Source organism: Salarias fasciatus, chromosome 7 (genome assembly GCF_902148845.1).
Source record: "Salarias fasciatus chromosome 7, fSalaFa1.1, whole genome shotgun sequence".
NCBI classification, from domain to species: domain Eukaryota; kingdom Metazoa; phylum Chordata; class Actinopteri; order Blenniiformes; family Blenniidae; genus Salarias; species Salarias fasciatus.
This window is the reverse complement of record NC_043751.1, coordinates 10820364-10833376: the sequence shown is the minus strand read 5'-3', so window position 1 is coordinate 10833376 and position 13013 is coordinate 10820364. Positions and strand designations below refer to the sequence as shown.

At 42.5% G+C, this 13013-nt stretch overlaps 1 protein-coding gene across 1 annotated transcript in view; it reads left to right on the top strand.

The window, feature by feature from the left end:
* Positions 1-13013, top strand: part of nell2a (neural EGFL like 2a) — an 86729-nt gene that overhangs the window by 40226 nt on the left and 33490 nt on the right. Inside the window, exon 13 of the mRNA XM_030095293.1 lies at positions 6468-6593. Coding sequence (XP_029951153.1) covers positions 6468-6593 — 126 coding nt within the window. The remainder of the gene's footprint in view (positions 1-6467; positions 6594-13013) is intronic.

Genomic DNA, 13013 nt, shown 5'->3' with positions numbered 1-13013 from the left:
TAGAGCTCAGTGGAAAATAAAGTCCTTGGATTTCTCTTTGGTTAATACTGTGTCTGTCTGCTATTAGCATACTGATTTATTTTTTTCCTATTTGTGAGAAGTGATTTTTATTTCTTACATGCTTTAAGTGAAACGTTCAGTATTTAACTTCTTTGCGTTACATCATTTAGATCTTTTTAAAAAAGAAATAAAAAGGAAACATCCCCTTCAGTATTTAGCAGTATGCTGACAATGGGGTGTTTCTTTACACAGAAATATTAAACCTCTTTCACAGAACGTTTTTCTTCACATGGATTGAAATTCACGTCACATTGTGTGGCTTTTCAACAGTAGGAATTAAACATGTTCCTCGTCATGCCGCAGTAACGTGAAGCCGATCAGCTCCTCGCAGATGACTGTGATTGATTCAGCGGCGATGCAGGAATGTGCAAAGGTGAGAAGGAAAGAGCGCCGCCCGTTTTCCAGCCATCCATCGTCGTGTGGCAACAGTTTGACCCCTGGAGCTCCGTCCCAGCGATAAAACCCGCCGCTGACTGGTGGCTGGCCCGCTTCGCGCCGAGCGTCACGCGTGTCCATGTGACAGGCCAATCAGGAAAATGGAGTGCGTTAATGGAGATGGAGATGGCCGCCGTCCCCCCAGCGCCCCTCATCATCTCACCTCTCAACATATTGTTTTAACAAACGTATCCGCTGTCGCCGGCTCCGGGATGGATGGTCGTACTTAACTGGCTTCCACTCGAAGCCGCACGGCTCTCGGCCAATCAGAAAGTACGAACGCCGCCGCATCAGATCCGCTCTCAAGGTTACCTCTGCGGCGGCGGACGGACTGAGATTGTTCTCCGACTTTCCGTCTCTTCAGCGACAGTTAATACCTTTCTGCTCCTGTTTGTCCGCCGTCTTCAATCTCTTTCTTCTCCTATCTCAATTGTTCACCTTCCCAAAGAGACACTCAACACTTTTTTGCCACTTCTCGCCACGCCGATTTTTTTTCTCTCATTTTGTATCCCTTTATGTTTAAGCCACAGATTTGTCCGTCCTTTTCCTCTCTCTGCCCATCTGTCTCACCTGCGCTGTTGTCTGCCCTTCCCTCCACTTCCTATTTTCTTCAACTCCCCCCCCCTCCCCGTGTTTCTCTCTCTCTTTTATAGCTACTAAGAGTTTTTAATTAGCCTCCATTCACTTAGTGAAGGACACACGCATTTTCATAGGCGGTCTACGATTGTCTGTCGGCTTCATTCACGGAACTTTTTGAATAGCTGAAGGCAGCAAGTATTGACGGAGCCGTGAAAGGATGGGGACCAAGAAAATGTGAATGCCACAGTTGTAGGCAGGTGTGGAGCTCTTAGCTTGCAGGGTGGTAGGCGGTGTTCAACCCAAGGACATGTGAGTGGAGTGAATGCCAATGCAAATCTATTGAAATTCATTTTCAAGAGCTCTTCGAAAAAGCATCTGGCACAGAACATATTCAGGGGTGAATGTCCTCTCGCACTCTTACAGACTCTGAATACAGCGAATGAATAATAAATTGGTAATGTCAAGGACTATGGAACTTGTCTCTCAAAGAGTCCCTACGTTTGACCTGAACCGTCAATAGGAACAAAGGCTCGGGGCGCGCTGCGCGGCGCCGCCCGTTCACTTTGACATGTATTTGCATTGGATTTCATTTGATTGCATCACATTATCAGGATTGTTTTGTTTACCCTGGCAGTGTTGTGCATCGTCTGTCTGAATGTTTGGCACGCCGTTTTAAAAATCCTGAAATAGCGGGTTGCCCTAGCAACAAGCTAATATGAATCCAAATATGGAACCGCGAGAGTGAGAAGGAAGAACAAAGAACAATCTATTAAGTTATATTCTTCAAGCTACACTAACCAAGTTTTAATGAGTACGGCGCAGGAAGTTCCCAACACAAGCTGAGAGAAACACGGCTCTGATAAGCAGGGCTTTATCAAGCTCTTATGGTAGCATGTTAGCGGATAATTGCTTAGCCAAGAGAGCAACGGGAGTGTGAGTCTGGTTCCAGGCGGCTGAGTAGATGGATGGAAAACAACTGACTAATCAAAGCGTGGAGGTTCAGTCTGGAGAGACGTCATCCTTCTGCACAGATCCTCAGCCGCCTGGTTTGGCTCATCAACTGGAGTGACCGTCTCACGTCTGCATAAAATCTGCTGGAGTGGCAGGTGGCGGTCGTAACTCTCCTCGCTCAGTTATTGTGTAATCATGATTTGATGATTCTTTATTAGAGTGGAAATCATGGTAAATGTCACTGAGGTGAGTGTGAGTTCGAAAACCATGAGTTCAAGACTTTATATGAAGATTTACCAGATATTTCAAAACAAAAGCATCGAACCAGCACAAGAAAGGCTCGTCTGAAAAGAAACAAAGCCTTTGAGCAGTTTTTACACATAAGCATCCAAATCATTCGAAAAATGTTGCAATAACAAAAATATGATAGATATCACAAGAGAAAAGCAGCTATAAAACTGTTATGAGTCACTGTAGATATTTGACAGCTCTTATTATTAGCTCCTTTTCTTATTACTGAAACACGTCATCAGTTAAATCCCTGTTTAACTCTTATCTCCATTAACTTTTTTATTGTTTTTTTGAAAACAGTCAATCAGGCATGTATACGATGACTGAAACAAGCCGACAAAAAAAAAATTTACTTGCATATTCAGGAGTTTGAAGTTCTGATTTTTACAAATCAGAGGAGTTTGCTGTCTGATTCGCTGTGACCTTTATTACAAAAATGACAATGGGATCAAACTTACTGGCGTTGAATAACAGAAACTGAAATAAAAATCTATTCTTATGGTAAAATAAAGCTTTTTGACCTTATATTTGATATTACTTAATGAATTCATCAGTATAATACGCACAACCAAGATTCACCAGCATGACTTACATTCGTTAAAATGAGTGTCTCAGTACCATTAAAGACAGACTGCAGTAAAATAAATCCAGTCTCGTCTGATCATGAAAGGGTTTAATCTGGTGAATGTGAGCATGTCCTTTAGCCACCTCGCTGTAGTGGTTGTACGTCTTCCCATCTTAACAAGTGTTACAGGAGATTAAAGGAGCGCCCTCACTTGTTCCTGCCCAAATCTAATAATAGCTCCTTATTCTGTCTGTTTCACAGGGGTCTGAATGAACACTGGATATTTTTCGTTGTTGGGTTTCCCAAAAATGAAAATTGAATTATGTGTTACCAACATCATCGCCAATCATCACCAATAATAGAAAATAATAAAATAATGTTAATACTAATCTAGATTGGAAAATCAGCATTGAGTTTCCTTGCTGGACTTTAAATGACAGAAACAGACAGAACACACGTACTCAGTGTTTTATCTGAATGTATAATGGAAGCAAACACAATGAGACATGAATGCAGGTGCATTAATATCATGGAAAGTTCAGTAAAAACAATTTGTCAGTTAACATTTAGTGTTGACAGAGCTGAACATTCATTATGGTTTTTTCAAATAGTCTCTTAATGAACTGCATGCGTCCAGTTCTCTAATAGTTTCTGTAATGGAGTTTCATCCTCATGCAGACTGACTGGAAGCTCTGTGTGCAGACAGGCTTTTATTTAACTCCAGGATAGCAAAAAAGAATTAAGCAGAAGCAGTATTAGAGATAATCACATATATCACTGTAGACTATAAGAGGAAATCACAGCCAGTGGGATGGGTCAGTGAAGTTTTAAAATCCTCTGTCATTATTAAATCGTCTGGAGAGCCGGTCTGGTGAGCAGTGGTTTTTAGATTTAAAAAGAGAATTGATATAGTGAGGTAGCTTTTTGCTGGGGACCTTTATAAATAAAAATGACAGAGTGTAGTTGTCTTCTTGTTGCCAGCCTAGTTTTTCATGCGGCGCACAGTGATGAGTATGAAATTTATCTCCTGTAATGCAAAACACAATGATGAACTGCATCACGGTGCTTAAGGTAGAGCGAGCGGCGCGATAATGAAAAATCCCCCCTTCGTCAGACAGAGGCATGACGCCTGTAGCCACGAGCTCCTGTCTGTGGAAAAGAATCATGCATTCATTTCATGGGTACAGTGTCACAAATAATGTATGAAGATACAATGTTCTCTGGTGGGAGACTATTGTGGAGCTGTGTTTTCTGTAGTGGACATGTCGTCTTTGAATTTACTGCTGTGACATTCTGTGTTTTCTAGTAATATAGACCCCGACTGAGTCATACTTTTAAAGTAATGCTTCAACACAACAGATTTTGAGTTAAATAAAAAGAAAGAGGACAATTGTCCCAGCTTGAGACACTTAAATGGAGATTTCCTGAAATGCTTCAGTAAATTTGATATATTTAATGTTTGTGCCCTGGTTAGAAAAATCTGTTATTTAACAGAATATTATCATCTCTCTATGACCAAACACACAACATGCTTTTTTAAATAATCTCTCTTTGCCAATCAATGGTTAAAAAACTGTTATTTCAAAATCCTGGAAATGGAAAAAGATAAGGTTCTTCTGAGCAGAATATCAAAATCAAAACAAAATAGTAGCTTTATTTTCAAATCTGATGGACAAATACATAGAAAAACAATGAATTGGAAATGTTTATTTTTTGAAAAGTACTTGCGATTTGGTTGCTGTGGGCAGATTAGAAACAATGCAGATTGGGTTGCCAGGTTTGACAGGAAACAGTGAACAACCTGCCAAACAGTCACTCAAAACCCACCCCAAAAAAAAACGCACAATGCTAGAACTGAAAATATGCAAAGTGCTCTGCAAAAAAAAAAAACCCACCATAATTATTCAGTATGCCAGTTGTTTAACCTAGCTCCAAAAAGCCTCCTGTAAACACATTAATGCCATTGAATTCTCAGTCGAATCACATTTCACTGTTCAGAATTTTCAGATGACGTTTTATTGAGTGAGGCATTCGGAGATGACAGCAACATTCAGATAAACACACCAGGTTAGGGTCTTTATTCAGAGATGATTTCCCTGTAATTAACAAACGAAATGGATCTTTCCGAGCCTGATCTGCAGAGGCAAAAAGCGAAGCCGAGTTTTGATAAGTCGCCCAATTCCACTTTAAACTTGGCTCATTTGTTTTTGAGCGCAGCGAGGCCGCCCAGGCAGCTTCACACTCTGCAAAATGTTCTTTGAAATCCGTGCTTACTCGTCACTTGTCCCTTTAAAATCAATAAACTCCACAAGTTGTCATTTTTGGGTGCAGAGGACCTTTGGTTACCCCGTCTATGACGTCCAGATGAAGGCATCCCTTCATTTCCTGTGTGATTGATGCACCTTTATTTTCTTGTTGTGACTGTTAAGATGGGATGTCGTCGGTGTTTGCTATACATCTTGTTATTTTACGACCTTGTGTACCGTCGAACTAAGCACCAATTTATTTACTCGGATCTGCGTATCTCTGTGGGTGTGTGAGTACACAGACGCGTCTTTCTAAATATACCCCTCCACGGGAGGAATTCTTACTCTACAGTATCTCTTTACAGCACATAAAATCTGACAGACGCTCGAAGCATCCGGATGAACTGAACAAACGGGAAAAATGCAGCGGCGGCGCCACACGGAGCGCCTTACTTTTAATAGATTGAAAATCGAGTGGCGCAACCTTAAGTGCTGGAGCGCCCACCTCTCGTGGACCTTGTGCATTTCGACCTCCGTCTCCCACTGATGAAGACAAATCGCCCTCCCCACCGGTTGTTTCTGCAGCAAAAAAAAAAACAAAAAAAAAAAACAGGCCAGTCAAACAGAGTGAGGGTTTCCTCCATGAAGAGCCGATCATTACAGAGGACCTGGGATCACGGCGAAAACATGCTTCCTTGTTATTAAAAACCCCGAGGCTGCCTGCCCTCGTTTCAGCCAACCCGCTTCAAAAAAGTTTGCACAAATAACAAATTGTACGAGTCAATCTTTTCCATTCTCTATAACGGCTTCACCAAAGATACGTTTCCTAGGAATTAAAGATTAGACACGTTTTTCACATTACTCAGTGCTGCTGGTCATCTCATTAATGCACGCACCTTACACATGTAAAACCAGCTGAAATGGAAATAAACAGGCTTTATAGAATTATTCGGATAAAAAGAATCTACCAAACACACATTTATTTACTTTTTATGCTAATGCACTATGCACAATGGCTTAGTGTTTATATTCTAATGCCTATTTTTTCAGAATAATTTCACAGAACCAAACCCCAGCTGCCACAACTGTTAGTTACACTGTGTTCCTTTACAGTATTACCCATAAAGCCATATTCAAGACCTGTAATCATTAGTAGGGGTGGATGGAGGGACCGAGCGGCGAATCGTCAACCCTCAACAAAGGAAATCGGCGTTTGGTCCCCCTTCTTCACCGGCATGTTTCATTAGTCGCGTTGTCATTTGACAGAAAGCGCAGTGACAGAACCCGGCGTCTCACCGAGCTTTGTTCTCCATTTCTGCTTCTTCCATCTCTCTCCTCAGATATTGATGAGTGCGCTGAAGGGAAGCACTACTGCAGGGAGAACACCATGTGTGTCAACACCCCCGGTTCCTTCATGTGCATCTGCCACACGGGCTACATCAGGATCGATGACTATTCCTGCACAGGTGAGTTCCTCCGCTGGCCTTTTGACGGGCTGGAGCCGAGAGGAGAAGGCTCCATGTGCTTCAGCGTCTGCGGCAGCCATTTTGTTCACGGATTTTCAAACGTCTTGCAGCTTTAAAAGAACACATCACGATAATATTCTGGTTATTGTTTGGATATAGATCCCTGTATGCCCACAGCCATGATACCATTTGCATGTTTAGTCTTTCACATCCAAACACTGGGATTCATCAGAGGAAACAGAAGAGGCTGAGCAAAAGAAAACTTATGAAGAAATGACTGAAAAACACTGGAGGCAATGCTGCTAATCTACTTTTCTGTGCAAGGAAAGTATTAATTCTGAACATCAGAATTACACGTGAAGCAATTTATTATGATTTCCATTCCCACTTTACAGTCATGCACAAGGCAGTAGCAGCGTTTGATACGGCATCCAACACAAACAGGAGTAGAGGAGGAGGAAGACTGAGTCTTCAGTCAATTCTGTGTTGTTGAGGTTACAAAGACCATTTTTCCCCTCCCTTTGTAAAGACCTGTCAAATGGCATAATTACACACATTTATTCTACGAGAAAACTTTGAACCCCTAAACTCTGTTGCGCTTGCGAGACAAGTTAGTGGTTGATTTAGCATATTTGCTACTGTAAGCTTCTTGAGAAGTGATTCCCACAGCTCACGAGACGTTTTATGCTTTGAAAACTTTGCTTTGAACAACAACAAAAAGCAACTTTCGAGTTGTCAAAATGTCTCTGGACTCTCTGGCGTGCGCGTGTGTGTGGGTGTGTGTGTGTGTGGTTGTGTGTGCGTGGTCTCATATGGTGTGTGAATGTACTCTGTGCGTGTGTGATAAGGAAAAAAGGAACTGACTGAGAACCTGAGAAACGGCGAGGCTGTGAGTGGAGGCGGCGGTCCCATTTGTTCCTGATCAAAGTTGAAACTCAAGTCGGTTTCAAAAGCAAACCGAATCAATCCAGAAAGATCGCGCGGCCGATTCACCGTCTTTGTTCTCTGTCTGTGCCGCGGATGATTGTGGTTGTAGCACTTCATGGCCGTAGCGGCTTCTTCCACTTGATTTTACACACTGTTCTACAGTGGGGGGGGGAAGGAGAAACAGGACTTTGTTACATCAGCCTCTTTCATCACCCAGAGAGCCAAAAACACATTGAAGTCAGATCTTATTTATTTATTAGTGCATTTAACTACAAAACAAAATCTGTTACATTTGCTTCAAAAAAAAAAAAAAATGACAATGCTTAAGAGGTGTTGTTGAGAAGAACATGAATGAAAAATAGCAATATGGGAGTAAAAACACAACTGTTACTGATAAATCCAATGGCAGCTTTATACTCATTCAAGAACAAAATCCACAATGTGATCCTCATTATCTTTGAATTATTGTTTTTTACAGTGGAATATGCCTTTTTTTAAACATACGGTGAACGTTTCGCTGATTGAAAACATGATTATTGTAGCTCATGCTCTCTGTTTTTACCCCAAGTTGTACCAATATGTATATTGTAAGCTCAGCTGAAAATCTTAAATTCTTTGTATTCGTTTTTCTGAGCTTAATACCACAGAGTTTTAAGCTCGAGGGAATTAAATTTTGCACAGTTGTAGAGCTCAGTATGCCCCCAACCCCCCCTTTTTTTTTGGTTCGCTCACAGAGAAGCTTTAAGCTTAAAAAAATGCTTTATTTTATTTTTATATAGAGTCCTTTGTGACACCCTTATTTAAATTGTTTGACTTTTCAGCATATTTGAACAATAAACTCCTTCGTTCTTTCAGAGGGATTATTTTGAACGATGGCATTATTAAATAAACTGTGTATAAAGTCAAGGTTTTGCATGGATTTTCATAATAATTTAAATTGGTTAAAACCAAAGAATAATTCACGGCAATCCTTTCGTGAAATCCATAAAAAAGAAACGAGTCGTTCCAGCTGCGAATGATTGAACGCAGTTACAACATTCAGGTCCAGCTTGTCTCATTCGATCCTCCAGCATTTAGACTCTGCTTCCCTCTCTTTACTTCTAACTATTTGCTGGTTAAAATCCCACTGCCAGTGGGTCACCACCGAGGGTCCCTGAGCAACTGAGCTTCATGCCCAAAAGAACCAGAAACAAACCGGTGGATGTTGTGGTAACGGAGCAGCTGAAGCAACAGTTTAGAAGTTGTGAGACCCACAGGGAGCCGCGGCAGAGAGGCTGAAGCCAGACTGGGTTTCGGAGCAGACAGTCCACCTGGAGAGGAAAAGACAAGATGGGAGTCGATCTGAAGGCAAGGACTATACCAAGTTGCCATGGTGACGGATATTCATTTATATCCATTCTACATCAACCAGTGTGACTTTTCTTTCTCATCAATGTTAATATATTCAGACATAAAAATATTTCCACTGGAACGTATGAGATCCAGCGGTAAAAAAAGACATATGTGATCTGTGTAAAAATCATATCTGGAATTTCTGGAACAAAGCAGCTCTTTTCCCGTTTGCAGCATGTTGACTACAGTCCGTTAGTACGTAGTAACTAATAGATGAATGGATTTTCTGAAAGTTAAAGTGGAGCTGTAGATAATCACAAACCGATGATTTGACTCTTCCCTGTAGAATATGCATATTTTCATATTAGATACAAGTTAGCACATGGACTTCGTATGATTTCATAATCTCTCGGCGACGCCGCGTCTCTCTCATTCATCTGAAATGAGACGGTGTCATCAGTGACGGCGAGCTCCGCCACACTCCCCAGAAGTTGTTTGTAGCTTGTGAAACACGTCGCTAAGTAGCTCCCTGTGTGCGTCGTCTCTGAAGTGGAGGCGACATGCTGCATTTCCTCTGTGCCTATAATTATGAAAGCAATTTGCACCAATGCAAACGAACGCAGCAGCAGCAGCAGCGGCGCGGCGAAGGAGCCGAGTGCTGCCTGCGCGCTCTGCGATTCGGGCCCCGCAGCCTTCCTGCCGCGCCGTCGGAGTCTGAATTAAAGCCGAGTGAGAGTCTCCGACGCCACGCACGCACTTTGAACACTCCCATTTCCTGCTCCATCTGAACCCCCCTGTGGAGCTTCTGCATTCCCTTGTCAATGAAAATCAGGAAATAATAGACCAAAGTTAAGCATTTTTGACTTTGTGTCTTTTCATGAACGGGCTCCTGAAAGGCATAAACAAGTCGAACTGAGATCGAGGAGTCGCTTTTTAAGGGGGTGACAAATGCACATTCATCTCTTTTCTTGTGATTTATTCCAAGAAAGAAGCCTTCTTGCTTACTCAGCCTTTTCACGCTGCATCTTCAAACGGCGACTGTGTGATTTCACTCCCTGTGTTTTCTCTAGACTTCCGAGCTGTGGGCAAGTTTTATTGTTTTACTCATTTGTCTCTCTTCCTCTGTGCGCTCATTCCCCAGATTCACAATGGAGATTAATTCCCACAAACCCAGTGGATTAAATTGTGTCACTGTATTTTATGTAGCTCCCCGTTAAAATGCCTTCAAGTCGCCGTGGTGGAATACACAGCTATGCGTCTGCTTATAAAAGTCAATTTGTGTGATTAAACTGAGGCTTATACAAAGACTCCATGTAATGACTTCTTCCCCAGCTTCAGTCAAATTACCCTCGCGATCTCCCCGCTGATTCATTGCTGGATCGTCTCTTACACATCCAGCACTGTAGCGCTCGGCATTTGATTCTGAGCAATACCAAGACCTCACCTAGCGGATGACTTCTGAATGATTCTAAACTAATGAGGCGTTAAACAGATGAGGCGACGTTCACAATGTAAAAAAATAAACAAAGAAAAGCAGTACAGGGTGCGTCCAGTATTGTCTGTAAGTGTTTTGAGCTTCTTGTCGCCACTGCAGGAAGTGACTTTACATATCGGAGGACGCTAAGCGACGAGCTGCAGGAATCTGTTGCTCATTAATAGCACTTGACCATCTGTGTGTGTCTGGAAAGAGTCTAAAGGGAATGCTGATTCCTTTTAGTTGCTCTCCAGTGAAATATTACAGCTGTGGAAGGAAACATTAAACCACCCCCATCAGTACCTATTGACATTATACATTCGCATGATATACGGGAATCTTTATCATCTGCAATGGCTCTCGCCAATTAATGAATCGCAAAATCAGCAGAAACAATGGTCCTGGTACCGCTGGCTATATTTCCACATGCATTACAGTGTTGCATGTGAGCGGGTCTGCTCAGGAAAGAGGATTAAGTTGACCCCAGCTCATTTCATGGCTCAGTGTTTATGTGGAGTAGTGTATTAAAGGACTGATCCACAGATTTAAGCCTGAGAGAAACAGCATGGAGCCCTGGTTTTATTTCTCCTCAGCTTGTCAGGGGGTCAGTGAGCTCCGACAGAAGCCTGCATTTTACATGGGGGCCACCTGCAGCGAGGGGGGTGGTGGGTTCAGATCCCAGCTGGCGGCGGACTGTAACATGTGGGCTCGGTGTTCTGGTTTGAATGAAATATGTGGAGCCAAATGTCCCGACGCGGCGCAGCTTCTCCGTCCCCGGTGAAGCCTTTAGCAAAGGAAACACGGCCAACTTTTCTTCCCCTCGATCCTTTCTTTGACTATCAATTCATCCTTCTTGAAGGTCAAGATTCCTCGTCTTCCTCTCCCCCTTTACTCCTCGTCTTTTTCCCCAAAGTGCCCGAGGTGCTCCTCGCTCGGCGAGATTAGCGGCTAATCCATGAAAGGTAGCGCACTGGTTGTGCTCTCCGTTTGAACGTTATTAAAGAAGCTGTCCTGAGGTGTGTGTGTGTGTGAGCTACAGTTGGTGTACAGATGTGGCCTCTCTCTTGTTCCTGAGGTGTGTTTACAGTATGTGTGTGTCCTTGTTCTAATCCTATGATAACCAGACCTGGGATCCTGAGGCTGAGGGACCAATGGAGGGGTGGGTAGGTGGGTGGAAGTTGGGGGAGGAGGAGATGGACAGAGGCCAGAGGTGGAGCAGGAGGACTGTCAACAACAGAGATCAGGAATGATGACTTTCAGTCTGTCAACTCAAAGGGTTTTGTAGTTCTGGTGGATCTGGACAAACAGTTATTGCCTTGTTGTCTTTTTTTTTTTTTTTTTTTTTGACATCTGTATTCTGTTGAGTGGTGAAACCCTGTCGGCCATGTGATTCAAAAGTCTTCCTTCTGCGTTGATGGGAATGGTGTTTCAACTGAGACTCTCCGTTTCTCATTCGAACACAATGCACGAATCCTTTACATCTGAAAAAAAAACTAGTTGAATGTATTTTTCTTTCAGAGCCAGTTTGAAAGAAAACTTCCAGTCTTATGCTGTTTGCATTTCCCATTAACTTGCTTGCAGGAGCCTTTTTCCCACCTTTGTCGGCATATTATTTGAGTTTTTAGTGAATCGCCACTGCAGCTGTTGATTGAACAATGCGAGACCATTGGTTGATTGCTTTTCCGCTGTGTCAGCGTCCTTGTGCAGGTGCGGGAAAACACAAAGGAACAAGGACAAGAAAAAACAAAGCCACAGAACAAAGCTCCGTGGTACAATATAGTCAAGAATAGTCAAGAATACCAAAGTGTATGTCTGCATTTATATTTGACGTCAAAAAATGTAAATTTTTTGCAATCTACTTTTGTTTTTGGAAAGATTTTTTTTAAAGTAATCATCCTGCTACATTTGCTTTTTGCACACAAGGCTTTTGAATAAACACGCTTTTTTACACTCGTGTAGATTTGAGAGAGAAAGCAAGGCTCCTTTTGTTCGTCAGGGACAAAAGTGCATTGCTTTTCAATGAAATGTTGATGTTTAGAAGCTGCTATTAATACAAGTGGCATTTTAGTTTTATAATTAATATGGCTAGTTGTGACTCGAAGGCTAAAGAACATACACTGTATGCCTAAAAGATCTTTTTCAATGAGAGCAGTGCAAAACTGTAACATAAGGTGTTTGACAATGAGGAATGCTGCTGATATCCCCTTGGCCACATCATCAAACAAAAGCCTGGTGAAGGAGCAGAAAATTTAATTCTGACATAAACATTATAAGATCGCTGTCCTCTCCGCGCTGCGACTGTGAAATTTAATTTGAGGTTACATTGTTTTGAGGGAAGCTGCCTGAGGTCAAAGCTCTCGGTGGCTGGGGATGTTTTGGCAGAAAGTGGAGGGAGCCGAGCAGGAGGAGAAGCGGCCGGCGTGCGAGAGAGCGAGAGATCCCCGGTGACAGCCTGTACATAATTGATTGTTTATCTGTCTGCAGCCTGAGCAGCAGCAGCAGCAGCAGCAGTCAGCGAGGAACCGCTCCTCTCCCACAAGCACACACATTTTAGGGATTTAGTTGGTGATTAAATTGAGTCTCACTAACTCCAAGAACAGAGGTGTAATAAAGCTAAATTCCTTAATAACCATTATTAGAAAGAACTTACTCTGAGGCCGGAGTTAGAGGGATGAGACACACTCGTT